This window comes from Phodopus roborovskii, unplaced genomic scaffold (assembly GCF_943737965.1).
Source record: "Phodopus roborovskii unplaced genomic scaffold, PHOROB, whole genome shotgun sequence".
Taxonomy (NCBI): domain Eukaryota; kingdom Metazoa; phylum Chordata; class Mammalia; order Rodentia; family Cricetidae; genus Phodopus; species Phodopus roborovskii.
This window is the reverse complement of record NW_026126638.1, coordinates 4,281,938-4,297,695: the sequence shown is the minus strand read 5'-3', so window position 1 is coordinate 4,297,695 and position 15,758 is coordinate 4,281,938. Positions and strand designations below refer to the sequence as shown.

At 45.3% G+C, this 15,758-nt stretch overlaps 1 protein-coding gene across 1 annotated transcript in view; it reads left to right on the top strand.

The window, feature by feature from the left end:
* The window catches only part of LOC127212853 (pregnancy zone protein), a 43,966-nt gene extending 40,388 nt beyond the window's left edge, over positions 1–3,578 (top strand). Inside the window, exons 32-36 of the mRNA XM_051173042.1 lie at positions 592–682; positions 1,406–1,474; positions 1,829–1,931; positions 2,674–2,715; positions 3,407–3,578. Of these exons, the coding sequence (XP_051028999.1) occupies positions 592–682; positions 1,406–1,474; positions 1,829–1,931; positions 2,674–2,715; positions 3,407–3,429 (328 nt within the window). The 3' untranslated portion in view covers positions 3,430–3,578. The remainder of the gene's footprint in view (positions 1–591; positions 683–1,405; positions 1,475–1,828; positions 1,932–2,673; positions 2,716–3,406) is intronic.
* Positions 3,579–15,758: the final 12,180 nt, after the last annotated feature.

Sequence of the window (15,758 nt, the reverse complement as noted above, 5' to 3'; positions counted from 1 at the left end):
CATTGTGCAAAGTCAATCTTAACAGAAATGGGGACATTTTCTTAACTCATTCTGAAAGACTGAAGATGAAGCTTCTGTCCCATCTGGTCCTGCAGCCCCTTAGTCCCAAATAAACACACACATTAATCTATTAGTTATGAACTGTTTGGCCCATGGCTCAGGCTTCTTATTGGCTAACTCTCTTAATTATTAAAATGTCACTCCTTTGGCAGCTACCTGGGGTCTCCCTTGATGACTCGCTGCATTCGCCTTCCCTGCCTATACTTCCTGCCTGGCTAATAGCCAATCAGCATTTATTCACTGACCAATAAGAAAATCATATATTCACAGCATTCGGAAGGACATCCCCCATCAAAAGGCCTTAGCATTGGGACTATATCTCAGGAGTATATATGTATCTACATACATACATTTTATATATATATATATACACACACACACACACACACACACACATAATCTGAAGAAAGGAGAGGAAAATGGATATGATAGCTAGAGAAACTGAGTAATAAAAAAGGGTTAGACTTCTGGCTTCAACCAATCCCAAGGAACCTTGTCAGAAGCACTTAGCTCTGTATGTTACCTTCACAGTTATACTGGAGAACGACCCAGCTCCAACATGGTCATTGTTGATGTGAAGATGGTATCAGGCTTCATACCTGTGAAGTCAACTGTGAAAAAGGTAAACCCTATGCCATCAGTAGAAAAGGCTAAACACAGGAGGGGCTTGGTCCTGACTCAACTTAATAAGCCAGGCTTTGTTGACTCCCCACGGAAGGCCTTACCATTTCTGAGCAGTGGATGGGGGTGGGTTGCAGGGGAGGTGGGAGGGGATGGGAGGATGAGAGGGAGGGGAACTGTGGTTGATATGTAAAATAAATAAAAAAGAAAAGGCTAAACACTAAACCATAGGTGGAAAGAGTTAACACTAACTCTTGCAAGTGGCAATACCATACTGTTGATCTATTTGATTTTACAGATGTAGTTCTCAAAAGGTTTACTCCTGCAGATCTGGCTCTCCAGAATGTGGTCCCTTCATTTATCACTGCTTATATTGATTATAGCATGTTGGGTATGAGGCTTAAGTTCTAGCCTTACACCCAGTTCTAACAAGCTATTAGCTATCAGGTTTGTGGGCATACTTTCAAAAAAATGTATAGATGTGCACACACACACACACACACACACACACACACATATCCTTCTACATTACTACTATATATATATAAATATACATATAAATAGAAAGAATTCAATAAATATTATCATTATGACTAGTGTTCCTAAAGAAATTTTTTAAAAAATCAGTAGTTTGGATTCTTCAGAGAAGCCTTTTATGTGAAAAATACTGTAAATAGCTCCTTGTATAAACATTCCTCACTCCATACTTCTGGCTTATCAACAGCTTCAAGACCGTCCTAACATTCAGAGGACTGAAGTGAACACCAACCATGTTCTAGTCTACGTGGAAAAGGTAAGACTTTGTGACTCTGCAGTCTGTAAGAATTGCTGGAATTTCTAACCAGACCATCAAGATTCCAAAGAGTCAGTCCACACATGCACACGCGTGCGTGCACACTCGCATGGACAAAAAAGCTACAAAGGAAAATGGGACCAGAACTGATCAGCAAAACTGACTATCCACACACCTTTTGTTTTTTCATCTTTTGTTAGCTGTGTATATATAGACAGCAAAAGGTCCCATTCTCTTCTAGGCTGTGAAATGTGAACAGCACACTCCTACAGCTTGGTATATCTTAAGAAAACAAGATGATGACTAATGACTAAGTTAATCATTGAGTCCAATTCTGTCCTCTCGTCTCTCCAGCTAACCAATCGAACCCTGAGTTTCTCCTTCTTGGTGGAACAAGACATCCCAGTAGAGAACTTAAAACCAGCTCCAGTAAAAGTCTACGATTATTATGAGACAGGTAAATGGAATCCTGATGTGCTGAGCTTTGATTGGAAATGGTATCAGCCTAATTAAAGTTTATCTTAAATAAAGCAAAACTCCACAATCTTTCACTGGAAGAAAAAGTGAGTTTACAGTCACTTTTAATCATGTTTTTGAATATTAGCCTCTTGGGTGCACTCAAACAAGCCTAGGGCCATTCTGGTGACGACATCGTGAAACAACTGATCATGAGTTCTATCTTTAAGTTGCTTGCTCTAGGCTGGATTATTCTGGAAAGGTTAGAATAGCAATATTTTTTTTTTTAAATCACATCTTGCTACTGATATGCGACATGGAACCTACCATTTGATCTATTTTTTAATGTGCTATAGGTAAACCCCCAAAATGGACAGAGCACGAAATTCTTCCATTTGTTCCTGATTTTGAATTTGAAACTCACCAGCGTCATACCACGTTACAGTAGTAAATGACGTCTCCTTGTTAAATTGAGGAAAGACACAGAGAAGAAGACCCAGTGCTAGCAGGGACGCACAGCTGTGGGAAGGGGCTCTCTGAGCCTGTGGTGTCTTCAGGCACCGCCAGCCTGTAGCGCACACCTAACTTCTATTCCAGAGCCCCAGTTCTCCACCCCCAATCAAAATAGCTTAGTATAGACTTTATTTTCATCGATTCTATAGCTGTGGTTTATACTTTCGCTCTTTGCTGACAGGGTTTATCCACAACTAACCACTTTTTGCCCAATCATTTCTGTGTTCTAGATGATTTCGCCATTGAAGAATATAGTGCCCCTTTCAGCACTGGTACAGTATAAATCGTCAAATCTAATGTCAGTTTAAAGAAAACAAATGAGCATCCGCTTGAGTCCTCCATGCTAGGCTGGTTTTTAGCATAGCATTTTGTATTATATAAATTCTGATGAGTCATCAATAAATTGGACTGTATCAAATACATTGTAAAAATTCTTAAAAGAAATATGCTAGTGAAATATAATTACTAGTACCTGGGAGTGACTTGTTTTTAATTAAATGTAAGAATTTGAGAGATTTATTTGAGAGAGAGAGAGCATGAAGCTGGGTGGGGAAAGTCTGGGAGGAGTTGGGCAGGGGAAATAATACGATCAAATTTCAAATTAAAAAAATAGAAAAGAATTTCTAAGACATAAAAATTAAATCAACTAATGTTTGCATTCTATACCCAGTGCCAACCCATACTTTTAAGACATTTTTAAATGTGCACTGGTTAAATTCAATGTCACTGCAATGAGCCATGCAGCACATAAGAGATCTCATACAGAAGACATCCCTATAGGTTGGACAGGGTTGGTCTCTCACAATGAATCATTTTCTATGGTACCTTTTAAATTCTGAAGAAAATCTGAGAACAGTTTCATCATCTAAAGATAATTAAATTTCAAGATTTAGAGTTAACTATTAAAACTAGTTCTTTTAGTAGGTTTTTCACTTCCCTTGATATTTCTGTTCTTCTGTCTAGATGCTGGACATGGAAATGCTTAAAAATGGGTACCTGCACATTTCATCAGACAGACTTCTCCAGACATGAAGAGCCAAGACCTGTTAGAAGAAGGGACAGTAAAATAAATGGAAGGGAATTAGAGACACATAAAGTTTATATATTGAATAAAGTTATGACATTTACATCTGTATTTCATTTTCTTTCTGTGCTCTTATCATTATACTTATTTTGTGGGACAAGGTTTCCATCCTCCACAGCACTTTAACAGTACCTAGAGAAGTTACAGAATGAGATACACTAGAAAATACGATAAAGTGGAATTTTTTTTAAGTGTTTGGGGAAATGAACCCATGTTTTCTAAAATTGGAAAACAACCCAAATGCTCATCAATGGGCCAATGGCAATCTAACAAACTGTGGTATGTTCATACCGAGGGGACAGGGCTACTGCACAATATTACGTGATGCACACCTGCCTAAGAGTGTTTTAGAATAACTAAAAGAACTCTAGATAATGAGAGAAAGGGGTGATGTCAAGAGTAAGAGTGACTGAGCTGGTTTTTCTTTTCTAGCTTATTTTAAAAACGGTTTCTTACTTTAATATGTGATTTCATTTGATCTACCTCAAAAGAACACTTAAAGTGCCTATAAATGAAGAGAAACAACATTTGTGTATTTTTAATGTTGAATTTGTTCCCATCCCATAGGTTTTTGTCTCTTTGGTTTCTTCTAGAATGTCTTTTCCTCTGCGCAGCCTCCTCTTCTGGTTTTGGAACCGCTTGCTCATTTTCAGTGAGGGTCATCTCAGTGTGGCAGGGTACAGGGAGCTCATTCCTGAGCTAATGACACATCTTGGGTGCTTTGTCTTCAGTGACTAGAAAATCTATATGTAAACCCTTGAGTTCTGCATTGCTCTCTGTATTTCTTGTGTGTGTGTGTGTGTGTGTGTGTGTGTGTGTGTGTGTGTGTGTGTTGCGGGCACACTCAGCTTTTTATATACATGCTAGGAATTCAGACTCAGCTCCTCATGGCTGCATAGCAACTGAGCCATCTTTTCAGATTCATATCGTGTGTGTGTGTGTGTGTGTGTGTGTGTGTGTGTGTGTGTGTGTGTGTGTTGCTATAGGTTGGCTTAACTACCATTACAATGCTGGGCATTGAACCCAGCGTCTCACCAAGACCAGGCAAGCACTCAACCACTGACCCATACCCCAGCCATGAGAGTGAAGCTTTTTGTGAAGTAGATGAATACTTAACACTTATCAAGACACAGCCTGTAATAGAGACACAGCTTGTAATAGAAAGAGACCCAGAATAGAGTGCCAAGAGGTTACATGAGACTCTGCGCTCCCTGATGGGTAAGTAGGAGAGATGGAGCAGGGCCCAGTGTCTCATGGTAGGCTTTTTGCTGTGGCTAGCCTATTTCATGAAATCTCCCCACCACCACAAAAAAAAAAAAAAAAAAAAAAAAAAGTGATCAGAATGGACCCTGTCATATTTATACTCTATCCACATTTGAAACCTGCCTTGTTGTATTGTCTCGGGTCATGGACAGTTGAAGTGCATCAGTTTGCCCAGTACTGACTTTCTGCCTTATAGACCTTTCTGGGAAGTTTGGACAACTCCATGTTTTTATAAGGGAACCTGAGTGATGCTCTCAGGCTCCACACAGTGGCAGTGAATGGAAGTACAGGAAGCCTGCACACTGATGCTCAGGCAGAATGTGGGGTTTGTCTTTGCCTGGCTGTGCTCTGCCTTGGTGAGAACTCTGACAACAGCAGAGGTAGGATGCTCAGAGGTCAGCTGACAGGGAAGGATGTGAAAACAAAATGCTGGAGCTCGCAGAGCCCTCCTTTCTCTACTCCTTGTTGGCCTTGGAGGGGGCTGAAGGAGGAACAGTGTGTGCAGAGACCAGGAGAGAAGCCATATACTATATCCTAGAGTCTTGGAGTGGGTGAGGGATGTGGGGACTGCCCTCAAATGTCAGGAGTCATGGACACCTGTGAACTAGGAAAAACAGAGTCCAACCATGATCCTGGGAAGCGTTTGGGAGCCTGTTGTCTGGTTCCGATGCTCTGGTTGTACTCTTTGGCCTTCAGAAAACCACACAGAGCCCTAGCCATGTGCCAGCCTCCAAGAATGCTTTTCCTTGACTGTTATCAGCTGCCAGAGTGAGGGCACGGGAGTGTGGTACTGCAAAGTTTCAGGTCCTCTGTGTTTCACAAACCAACATGGCGACATTCCTGTGCATTGTCTGAATGGTCAATGGAGTCCCCTGCAGGGAAGAGACCACAGGGAAACCTGTGCAAATGCCCCACAGTGACTACCTTGGTCACTATAAAGAAGGCATGTATTGGAAAGGGAAATAATGCTTGCCTGCAGGTCCCAGGCAGCTGTGTGACAAGGCTAGTAGGATGTCCCCACTGCAGTTCCATCGTGAAATATGCCACCCCAATGGGAGGCTGTCGGTCATAGTGCCTAGGATCATCCAGGCCCATCTCACCTGGCTCTGTCCACACAGCTGCCTCCGTCAGCAGCTCTCTCCTGCTCAACTCTTAAGTTTCATAAACCAACAGAAACAGTGACCATGTCGCTGATAAAGACAAACCCAGTGGTCCAACAGCTACCAGGGACCATGCTTTGGCATGTCTAAAGGAGAAATAGAAAGGGGCTGCGCTGTGGGAAGATGTGGTCACCAGCACCCCCTGCCGGCTGAGTGACCCTGCCCTGTGGCCTGCGTTAGTTAATACAGCCAGCAGTTGCATCCACAGAGAGATGAGTGTCCTCTGCCGTTGACTTTTCACTTAAAGGGACTGCGGGGTCGCAGGTGCCTGTCATCCAGAAGGCCGGATGCACTCACCAAGAGGGCTGGCTGCTCCTCATCCTGCTGTGCTTGCCATCATAGGTGTTGGCCCCCTGGAGGCCTAGCCGGACCATCCCTGAGCCCTGTGAGCTTGTAGATAAGAAAGGAGATAAAACTTTGAAGAGACCATCCCCCACACCGTGTTTCCGTTGTCCGGAGGAAATTTCCTGCAGGAACCGCAAGATGGAGAAGCATTCTTCTTCCAGCTGCATCCCCTGCCGTGGGCCTCTCCTGCCATCCAAGCAGGCAGCCAGCAGAGGGGGCAAGAGCCATTCTGGTTTCTTGTCCCCCGCTCCCTCCTCCTCTGCCAAGAGGAAATCAGCCGCATGGGGAGAGCTGTGGGGAGAACGTTGTCCTCAGCGCAGTCTCAGTCTCTTTGGTGGAAATCCAATTCAGATCGGAAAAACAGGGCCCTGAAACACGTATCATAGACGAGCACCGCCTTCACTGATTCCGCAGCCCTGAGCTGATTTTCATGTCACTAAATGTCTAGGAATCCCGAGGGGGTCGACACAAAACCACACTGGAGTCTTTGGGCTCCTTTTCCTTAAAACATTTTTCCCTCTACCCAGCCCTGCCCCCCACCATCGCAGCCTCTTACCTCATTTTCTCTTTAAGGAAGCTGGTACTGAGAAAGAAAATAAAGAAAACAAAGACAAGACTTAAAAAATACCAGTATGTGTGATAACCCACTCTCTGGGATTCTTTACAAAAAGTGTGGGTGAAGCTATGGATGAGGGGTTGCTGTACTGAACTTGGGGTGCTGGGGCATTCCTGGGGAATGTCTTCTCTGTATTCATGTGTTTGCATCAAATGCCTTTATTAGAATTAAAGAGCAATGCGGGACCTGGCGATGGTGGCACAAGCCTTTAATCTCAGTACTTGGGAAGCAGAGGCAAGCGGACCTGTGAGCTCGAGGCCAGCCTGATATCTGCAGAGTTCCAAGACAGCCAAGGCTACACAGAGAAACACTGTTGGTGGGGAGAGGGGGTTGAGAGGGAGCAATGACCCGGGTCATCAGGACCTGGACCTGTTGAAGTATTGTCTGTGCTGAGGTTGTCATTGATACAGGCTGTAATTTCAAAAACAGCTGCAGTTAAAGTGATTTAAGCATAGGGACAAATGACATTCTAGTCCCTCATTCTACTGCTCTAAATCCCTTACCCACACCCTAGGCAAAATTGCGTGAGAATCAAGTCAGTGTGTGTCAGCTACTTCAGGAGCAAGCAATGGGGAGGCCCCTTGGTACACTGACATTGTACATGAAGGGACAGTCTCTGGAGCCCCCCCCCCCCCCCCCCCCCCCCCCCCCCCCCCCCCCCCGCTCCTGCTCCCCCGCCCCCCCGGCTCTGTTGTCTCTGTTGGCCCGGTCTTGTTACTTATCGGCTGCTCTGCCTTTTTTCCCTTTCTGTTCTGGCCTTCCTCGGGGGCGGCTGGCCTCCAGCCTCTCACCTGAGGCCCCCCTCCCCCCTCCCTCCTCCCTCCCCCCCCCCCCCCCCTCCTTCCCCCTCTTCCCCCTTTTTTTTTTTTACCTTAAACACATACACCCCCCCCCCCCCCCCCCTTTTTTTTTCTAAAAAACCAGAGGTTTTTTACCTTACCCTACCAAATTTATCCCATAACATTTTCAAATAAACCCATCTCACCCTTTTTTCCCCTTCACATTTTGTAATTTTAAAAATTTTTCCTCCCCCTTTTTTTTTTTTTTTTTTCTAAATAACTTTCTTTAATCTAGGGTTCTCTCTGTCTTCCTCTTTGCCCGGCTGCCTTGCCTTCGCCCCGAGTTCTTCAGGAGACCCAGAGACAAGGACAGATTCTCAGACACAGCTTGGAGAACTCTCCCTTGCTCCTCCTTCTCTTCCTTTCCCCTGCCCCCCCCCCTCTTTCCTTTCCTTTGGCCCGTCTTTATTATTAACCGTGGAACCACAGAATGACATCCCCTCCCCCCTACCCCAGAAATCACTGATCGGCCACCTCCTGCTTTCCTGGGTGAATATCTTGGGACTTTCCAAATCACACTGAAGTCTCCGGTGAAGTCACTCTGAGGACAGTGAGTCTGGTGGCTTAAGCCCCTCCATTGTCCAGGGCCCTCTGATCAATTATGCGGTTTGTAACTGACTTTGTATTTACACTTTTTGTACATTCTCTTCTGAACATGTAGTTTCTCTGTAGCTTTTGGAGCCTGTCCTGGAACTCCCTCTGTAGACCAAGCTGGCCTCGAACTCACAGAGAACCACCTGCCTCTGCCTCCCAAGTGCTGGGAGTAGAGGTGTGGGCCACCACCACCCAGCTCTATTACTGTTTGGTTTTAGGATGGGGAAGGAGAGGAAATTTGAGATTAGCTGAGTAAGATCATCTTTTAGTCAGCAGATGTCTAACGACAACAGGCTGTATGGCAAGGGCTCTGGCTACAACAAAGCAGACAAAGCAAGGTGTCTACTGTTAACGGCTTCAGACAGACCCAAGGGAGGGTCTTGCATCAAGAGGAAGCAGGCTCAGTTAATATGTGACCTATGCTACATTACCAAGGTAGGGGAATAGGGTGTACTTGATTTACATGCCAGGGGGCACTCTGTCTGGGTAAGGGAACAGGGTCTGGTTGATATGTGAGGTGGATCATTTCGTGACAGTAGGGACGGGAGTCTGGGTGTGTTCTTGCTCTCTTGTTTGTAGCCTTCTCTGCTTATGGCCTGGTAACCTGGAGGACTTGGGTTCTCTAATATTTTCAGCATGCGTGCGTGCGTGTGTGTGTGTGTGTGTGTGTGTGTGTGTGTGTGTGTGTGTGTGTGTGTGTGTGTAGACTATTTTATACAAATAGTGAGAGCCTAAAGATTTGCAAACATTCAAGTCACAAAGCAGTCTGTTTCCTGCTGAATTAGGGCAGCATCGGGTTAGATGGGCTCCTTGTTTGGTGGTATGTAGTCAGGAAGTGGCCTTGGGTCAGAGACTGGTATCTAAATTCACACATCAGGAGGACACTGTCACCCTGTGAGTTGGATTTGTTGAATTCTAGAAGAAATGAACTGCTTAAGTTTATGGGGAGAGGACAAGGGTAAACATAGGAGTTACCAGCCAAATGGCACCATCACAGGAAGCAGTGTCCTCAACACCCCAAGTAAAATCTCAGCTTCCTGGAAGATACATCCATTATTTTGTTGGACTTCTGATTTGTTCAGAAGAGTGAGTCAGGCTGTTTATAAGTTGGAGGAGTTTGTGAGAAGGCTACAAATTGTGAAGGTAATTTTTATGGGTTCTTCATCCTTGTCTGTAAAGTTAATCTCCATTCAGAGACTAAGCAGCTTTTGAGTCTGAACCAGGAAAACAGATTGACAAGGATTAGCAGTTCAAGTCTTGAGCCATAGTCACCAAGACAGAGGACCAGAAAAACTAGTTTTGTGCAGTTCTCTGTAAAGAAGAGTTCACCGAAGTCTGACATTGTATTTCCTGGAGTATAATTAAAACAAGCTCTGATTTAGGTTTGTACTCCAAACCCTCCAGTGTAAGGAGTAAGGTTTGTCCCGCCAGCCCCAAATAATGCACAGAGACTCTGTATTGGATATTATATTGTTGGCCAGTTACTACTTTCTTACCACTTTCTTATCGGCTAGCTCTGTCTTAAGTATTAACCCATTTGTGTTAATCTATGTATTTCCACATGGTCTTCTTACCTGGAGCCAGCTGCCTCGTAACTGCTCTCTCCAGACTCTCCATCTTGGCTCTTTTATTATTCTGTCTTCTTTTTATTTTTTGAGACAGGGTTTCTCTGTGTGTCTCTTATCTGTCCTGGAATTTACTCTGTATACCAGGTTTACTTTGAAATCACAAGATCTGCTTGCCTCTGTCTCTCAAGTGCTGGGATTAAAGGCATGTGCCGACATACCCAGCTGTTCTCTGTCTCTTTAAAACCATTTTTTTATTCGCTTCCAAGCCTACCTATTTTTTTAAAACACACTGTAAACCTTTAGAGGTTTTTCTTAATATGAATCTGTCTTTACTGTAAATCTTTATCTTTTTTTTTTTTTTTTTTTGGCCACGAGTCTTTTATCTGGTAAACAACAACATTGCTAAAATGAAATTCATAGTTGTTCCTGCTGTGTTTTACCAAAGATGGCGGTGGCTATTTTACCGCCAGCATTGAGAGCTGTGGTTACTGCCTTGGTCTGCACTGCAATCCAGCCTCATGCTGCTGGCTTGGAGATGTGGTCCCTGTCATTGTCAGCTCTCATTCATACCAATGAATTGTTAGTAGAGTTTCTTAAAAGCCTTGGGGGTTTTTTGCCGCTTATGCTGAGTCAGGAATCTTCCCTTAAAGGAGCCACGCAAATATCTGCTCGTCTCTCCCAAAGCAGAGTCCAACCGAGAAAAATGCTGCTACCAAGAAGCCTTGCTTGTCTCTGTTCTTTTGTTTCTAAAACCTTTTTTTTTTTTTTAAGCTTTTGTTAAATTTTAAGTGGAAGTTCTTATTAGCCACGTGGGCGCCATTTGTAGGGAGTTTGGTTTTTCTGCCCGCCGCCTGGTCTTGTCCCGCCGCCGCGCCAGTTAAATAAGGATCAGGATAAACAAGTAGACCGAATAGATGTTTATTCAGGGAGAAAGAACTTACAACCTAGACAGATGAACACCAGGAAATTCCACCCGATGCGCTCCTGCCCGAGTCACGCCAGCAAGAGAGCTTTTCCTGGCTCTTCCTCCGACCTCCTTCCACAGGTCACTTCCGCCCATGGCTCCACCCCCCAATGGGCGTGGTCAGTGCCACAGAAGGACTATCTCACTACACTCCAGCCTCTACCTCCTAAGGGTAACAGACACGGGACATCACCACCATCTTGTTATTCTCAGCATCCTGGCTCCCAAAGGTGTAATAGGCACAAGTGAACAGTGTGGCATCTCCCTGAGTGATAGTTAATCTTCATAATCAGTTTAACTAGATTTAGAGTCACCTAGGAGATTCACTTGGGCGGGATTGAGTGTTCCAGTGGGAAATAACAGAGGGGAAACTCACCCAAAATGTGGATAGCACCATACCCTAAGTCCCAGACTGAATAAAAGGAAGGGAGGAAGGAAGGAAGGAAGAGAGAAAGAAAGAAAGAGAGAGAGAGAGGGAGAAAGAAAGGAAGGGGCCGGCTGTATCTTGTTTCGTCATGTTTGGTTGTTGTCTCCGTTCGGAAGGGAAAGAGATGGGGAGTGGATCTGGGGGAGAAGGGAGGGAATGGGGAAATGGAGGGAATGAGAGGAAACTGAGGTCGAGCGTATTGTACGGGAGACTCTATTCCAATAAAAAGAAAAACTAAATATTTTCATGTAAGACTCTTGCTGTGGCATCTGTGCCTACCAGTTACACTGTGACTGCAGCAACATTTTTGCTCCCTATACAACAGCAAGAAGAAGCTTTATAAATAAAACCTGAACACTTTGGGCCTCTTTAAAAAAATTAAGGGCCAATTGAATGCAAGCACTCATCTCTGTCTGCATTGTGGTCTGTGTATATGAGAGGTATCCCAGACGCATGCCATGCCCTCACCACCGTGATGGACTGCAGCCAAAATGGACCTCTCCTTCATTTTATCAAAGCAACACTTTGGGAGAAGAAAAATAAAATATACCTGAGGAAATATTGCATGTATATTCATGAATAAAATGTCATCGGGTAAAAAATAAAATAAAATAATTAAAAGGTCACTCCAAGCTATTGGAAAACATGCCTGTTTGCAACAGCTCCTACGGAAAGACAGATCAAATAATTCACACTCAACTCCATAAAACTTTCCACAAAGATCTAATTGTGGCCTACTACGTGCCCTTCTAATGACTTTGATAGAGTCACAGCACAGTTACCGGGGTGTATCTCTCCAGCATCCTGAGACCTTGAGAACTGCAGCCCTGCTGGCCACTAGGAAACTTTCCATGCAGAAACTTCTTGCAGAAGCTCCTGGTAAGACAGAGAAGCTTCTGGAAGGAGTTGCACTAAGAAGTGGAAAATATCACAGAAGCTTGATCCAGTTCTTCAACTGGATGACGACTCATACTCAGGTTGGGATCCCAGGTTTCTGTTGTTATCTCTCATCTCAAAATCCAAGGGAAGGAATTGTCTGGCTTGTTGTCTGCCATGGAAACTGAACTTAGCAGCTCTCCGCCTCAGCACCTGGGCACATGCTTTCCCTCCTACACCAGAAGCGACTTCCGGTTTCCAAGCCTGCCTCCCTCACTCGCTGTCTTGGTGCTCAACCAGCATGATACTCAGCAACATCCCCAACCAAGGGACCAGACACACAAGCACTGCAGATCCAGGCCCCCACCACTACCTCTGATGGCTCTAAGGCCCAAGAGATGGACCACATTTTAGAACTGTGCTCTACCACAGTAATGGGAAGCATTAACCTGCCAAAAGTTTAGTGGAAGAAATACATGGCATCATTAAGAACCTTCTGGAATCTGAGGTCACTAGGCTGGATGTGTGTCAAGAGAGGACAGGAAACAGAAGGCTGTGGGGAGCCCACTGTGGACAAGGCTGTGGTTACTTGGAACTTAGTTCCCCGTGGGCCTTGATGTGGTCACCTCTCTACTCACAGGGACAGGGACATGGCTTGAGCCTGGCCTTGTCCCCAGGATTATATACAAAAGTTCCTGTGGCCAGGTTAGGCTAGGCTCAGGCTGGATGTGACCTCTGTCTCCATCTTTTGTGTTCACTTCTCATCCCTCAGCTTCTACAGGTTAGGCCTCTTCTTGTTCTTGCAAGGGATGCTGGTGTCGCCCTGCTCTGGGAGGTTCCCCAGACATGACAGCAGTGGTGGCATTCTCCCTGTCATTGTCTCTCTCCGCAGGACTGAAACAAAGCACCTACATCCAGAAGACAGCAAAGAGGTTAATGACTCCTTCCTGGGCTGTCTCCTGGTTGATTAACTTTTTCCTAATGTCTCAAAACCCAACTCCTGGTTATAAGATTTACAGCGAGGGTCCATCCCATTGTGTCTTCTCTTAAGCCAGGTCCTTTGAGAACTGTGTTGTGCTTTGCTTGGCTCCTCCCCCACAACCCCCCCGCTAATCCTGGTGGATGGAAATAGACTCCCCAGGGAAAGTAACGCAGCAGTGATTACTCCTCAGGTAATTGTGTGTCAAATGAGTGACATACTTTTATTGCAGACCTCATGGAGCATGCATGTAGTGGGAGCATGTGTATGATACACTCTAACCAGAATAAAAAAGGAACTGTTACTTCAGAAGGTAGCAGTCGTTATAGCAGTGTTCCAGGGACCAGGTGCTTTAATACGGTGCCTCGTGTGGGACACATTGGAGCATGGTCTTTGGGGAGAGAAAAGATAAGATCACAAGAAATCTCCCTGAGAATGCCCAACCCATGCTTTTTCCAGGCTATGGGTCCTGCAGTCCTGATGCGCTGCGGCACAAGCATGTCTATACGTTGTGCATGAATAAGGACATTAACAGCTAGAGCAGAGTCCTGTCAACATCTGACCACATCCTAAGCCTGATGTCAACATCTGGCCACATCCTAGTCCTGTAGGACAGACACAGTCTCAATGTGACAGAGCCAGAAGACAGTTGCCCTCAGTGAAGTGGGGTGGGAGTGGGGGAATCTGTTGTTTCCCCTTTTAGAGAGGAAGGGCCACATAGCATCTGGGAAGAATGGTGCCTTTCCCTGAGATTTGGATGTTGAGGGAAACCAATGTTCTGTATTTTATGCCAGAAAGGAAAGCCACTGAGAGGCCAAGGCCCGCTGCATGCCTTCTTAAGGCTCAGATATCTCAGATCTACCAAACCAAATCATGTTGGATCTCTACCCCTGAAGTCCCGGGCATCTAGTCAGCTGTGCCAGGTGAAGGGACATTGCAAATGAGGTTGGCCAGAAGCGAGTTTTTAATTAAAACAACCAATCTTTACAAGACACAAAACACACATGAGACCCAGTGGAAAATCGGTACTCGGCTCTCGTCCATCGCCCCTTCCTCTTGAAGCTCCTCCTTTCCTTTCCTCACACATCAGCAGGGCAGGTACTGGGTACTGATATCCACAGGCCTGTTGTTCCAGCCTCTGTTTAACCAGAGAAGGAAAGTTTGAGGTCCTAGATTCCCCTAGGGCCAGTTGACATTTCTCCTGGGATCCAACAAACAACCAAGGAGAGATGGGCTTGCCATCACTAGCCAAAATAGAGACTTAAAGGAACATTACTCTGAAGAACTGTTTGCCAGCCATCTCCCTCACCATTGACCCCTTCCATGATCACCTATCACCCTGCATGCAGATATACTATTAAGTCAGAGAACGGAGTTCTAGCCACACCCAGTCCTCAAGCCAGGACTGAGCCCTGTGGGCTATTTGCATGTGCACTACAGGGATTCAGAACAGAGGAAGTTTCCTCCTATGAACCACTCTTGGCTTTGATTCCCATTGCATCAGAAGATGAGCCAGCTCCTCTGCCTGGACAGTGCTGCCTCCCACAACTGTCTTGTCTGCAACTCCACTTGTCTGTTCCCAGTGCTCCTGCCCTCCAGGACCCTCCCCACCCTCCACTCTGGACCTGCTGCCCACCCAGTCCTTTTAAAGCTCTTAAGCCTCTTGGTCAAGCCTGGATTTCTCATATATCACTCACCATTTAAATTACCATGCAGCTTTCCAAATGTAAATCCTTCAATAGTGCCCCCTTCTTCAACTTAATCTTCATCCCAACTTCCTGCCAGTTTTATCTCCTAAACCATGCCAGCTCCCAATATCCCTAATCACTTAAAACCCATTTTTTCCCTGCTCTTGAGATAGTTTGGGTACACCCTTCTGCTCCAATATCCACCTTCTTCTCTGCCAGAATCTCCTTGACACTGGTGTCTTCTCCTGGCTTTGCTTCACATTACTCCACTCCCCTCTGTCTTAGTTACCCTCCTACAGCTGTGGAGAGATGCCATGACCAAGGCAATTTGTGAAAGAAAGCATTTAATTCTGGGCTGGCTTACAGTTTCAGGGAGAGTCCGTGACCGCCATGGGAGAGAGAATGACAGCAGGCAGGCTTACATGTTACTAAGGAAGAGAGAGTGTGTGCTAACTGGGAAATGGAATGGGCTTTTTAAACTTCAATGCCCACTCCCAGTGACACACAAAACAGTTCCACCCACAAAACACACAAAACAGCAACACCCAAACATTTCCATCAACTAAGAACCAAGATTTTAAACTTATATACCTATGGGGGCCATTATTATCCAAGACATCACATCCTTATACCTGTTTGCTCCTCCCAGGAGCTCTTCCTCACCTTCCCTTCACTTGAGTCTCCTACTCAGGACACCATTGAAGAGGATGTGTACTGAAGGAAGGGTCCAGAAACAGCATAGAAACTTGGGGGGTGCTCCTTTTCCTTGACAACAACCCCAGGTGACACCGAGAGCTGGTGAGTTGACTGGAGCTGGGTTAGCAGAAGTTGTACCAGCCTGGAACAGAAGGCTCCTGCCCACCGGGCCTGAGCTGGCGTCGCTTCAGCACCACGGACAGTTCCTGGAATGGC